Consider the following 2,643-nt stretch of genomic DNA (forward strand, 5'->3'; position numbering starts at 1 on the left):
ACCGTGACACGAGTCCCCATGAGTCTGTGTGTATTCAGGTTTAAGTCCCCACCAGGATATATAAACCAGTACACTCACTCACTCACACACACACACACTCACACACACACACACACACACACACACCTCGTTTGTGGGCCGGCAGTGGTGTGCTCAGCGAGCCGCTCTGTTTCTGATGGAGTTCTGCTGATGGCAGGCCGGAGCACTGCAGTCTCTTCTGCTGCTTCACCGCGTCTCTGAAACACAGACATGAACAAACTCTGAGAAAACACTTCACACCAGTAAACAGAGCCGCGCATCAGCCGTGAAATCTGACTTTATTCATCTAAATGAATGAACATTTAATCACACAATAGCCCAGCATGAGTTACCACGTTAAATAAACACAAAAATCACACAAGCAGCCTGGATACGCCGCACTCTCACACTCACTTCTGCTCTTCTGCAGCATCTACAGCATTTCTGTGTGATCTACATACAAAACATATCACACCCTATCCCACAATGCAACACTCTCAACTTGATCTTTCATTTCCAGTGCAACAAATGAACCAGCCACAATCAAATCAAACACAATCAAACATTAAGACATTTACACACAAAACTATACATATATAGGATATAAAACGCAATTGAACGAAATATGCAGGAAAATAACCATTTTTGTAACAATATAATATTTTTATAGTCGCTAATCCCAGTCCTACCTCTAAACCTAAACATAACTATTTCTGTACAGTATAAGAAAAACATGACAGACAGTTAAATGCAATTACAATCGTTAATTTATTGCAAAAATGTCAAAAGCAGTACCAGTGCGTAAAGGTTAAACGATTGCAGAAATGTTATTTATTTTAAGGGTCTAAAGTGAAGTCTTGTTTAATATTATGTAGGCCTATTCTTGGAAACGAGCTGGCAGCAGAAATCACACAGAACAGAACGAAATGTTATAATTTCATATTAAGTAAACGAGTAAACAATTTAATAATGCAATTGAAAACAAGGTAATTGATATGAAAACTACAAACAACTAATAATAAAATTAAGGCCGCGATTTCAATATTCATAGGGATTCATATTTAGGTGTCGTCAATACGTCAGTTTTGTACGTTTACATGATCAAAATACGTTCATTAGTGCCTGTAAAAACGTAAGTAAATGTACGTTTTATAGAACCACATTTTACGTAAAATACATACGAATTATCATGAGATCACGTTGTGGAATCAGTGAATCTATTCGAATCAGCTCACTGAAATAAACGAATGTGACCTGAAACGCAGCGATGGAGTGTTTTTTGTTGCTATTTTTATGCAGAAATGAGTGTAGAAATGAGTGTAGAAATGCGCAGTTCACCAGTATTTGACTCTGTTGTTAGCATTTCTGCAGGCCAGGGACTTAAAGAACATCCGTGAGAAAGAATCAGTAAAAGAGGCAAAGTTTGATCTGTTCCACTTTAAAAGGCTTTACAAAGAAACGCTGATGGTATCCCATCATGCACTGCTGCTTCACAGCCAGAGCCATTCAGCTGGAGAAAACCAATTTACACCCTGTCTGTGTGCATCTCTCTCTTTCTCTGGTCTCTGGCCTCGACCTGAAGTTTGTGTGGAGAAGCTGAAGGTCCTGAAGTCTGATTACTGACCAGACGCTTCTGAGAGCTTTTTCACTCGTGGAGAGAGGAGAGAGAGACACTGCTGCTTTTGTTGGCTTTCCTCCATCCGTTTGAAGTCTCATAAAGGTGTGTAACGTCTAATCTTACAATCAAAGCTCTCTGATTTCACATCAAACGAGACGGAGCCGCAGAACAGACCCTTAAACACGGAGACAAGACGCCTGAAACACTGAACACACACACAAACGCTGTGTTGCTTTGTGACAAATACAGTTTACTTCTGTTATGAAGTATTTGTTACATAAAATGAGAACTATAAAAAATGTAAAATATATAAATATAAATTAAACATGAATACTAATGAAACTGAACTAATACTATTCAAAATAATTTTGCTAAATGACACAGAAATACAATAAATAAAATATTAATATTAATATTAGATGAAAAACTTAACCTAAATGAAACTTAACTATAAGTATTTAGAATTGTTAATTGAAATAAAATTAAATATGTTAAAATGAAATAAAATGTTAAAATATGTCAAAATAAAATAATGGGTTCTTTTATCCATTATTTAAACACTTTAAAAGCAAATTAGAAATGATGCCTTGGCAACTAAGTGAAACATTAATTAGTATTTGGAAACTAATAAAATCTAAGACTGAACTTAAACTAAAATAGAGTATACTATGATACAGTAATATTCTTTAAAAAGTAATAAAAATTACAAAAGCAGAACACAATTACTAAGAAATAAAAAGTGAATTAAAAACCTGAATGAATATATATATATATATATATATATATATATATACACATATATATATAATTAATAATAAAAGTGTGTGTGTGTGTGTGCGCGTGCGTGTGCGTGTGTAAAATACAATTGAAGAGTTTAATCACTCTTAAGTCACTCTAAGAATCTTAACATGAAAACACACACACACTTGGCCAAAGACTAAATCTTTCTCCTTCAGTATTGAATAGTTTTGTACTGGACAGTGAACGATGTGTGTGTGTGTGCGTGT

The 2,643-nt window shown here is 35.1% G+C and overlaps 1 protein-coding gene across 1 annotated transcript in view; it reads right to left on the minus strand.

Moving 5' to 3' along the window:
• LOC107729593 (cGMP-dependent 3',5'-cyclic phosphodiesterase-like) overlaps nucleotides 1–2,643 on the minus strand; it is a 127,938-nt gene that overhangs the window by 6,398 nt on the left and 118,897 nt on the right. Inside the window, exon 5 of the mRNA XM_016540174.1 lies at nucleotides 127–236. Within this exon, the coding sequence (XP_016395660.1) occupies nucleotides 127–236 (110 nt within the window). The remainder of the gene's footprint in view (nucleotides 1–126; nucleotides 237–2,643) is intronic.

This window comes from Sinocyclocheilus rhinocerous, unplaced genomic scaffold (assembly GCF_001515625.1).
Source record: "Sinocyclocheilus rhinocerous isolate Xijiao unplaced genomic scaffold, SAMN03320098_v1.1 scaffold1719, whole genome shotgun sequence".
In the NCBI taxonomy this organism is placed as follows: Eukaryota; Metazoa; Chordata; class Actinopteri; order Cypriniformes; family Cyprinidae; genus Sinocyclocheilus; species Sinocyclocheilus rhinocerous.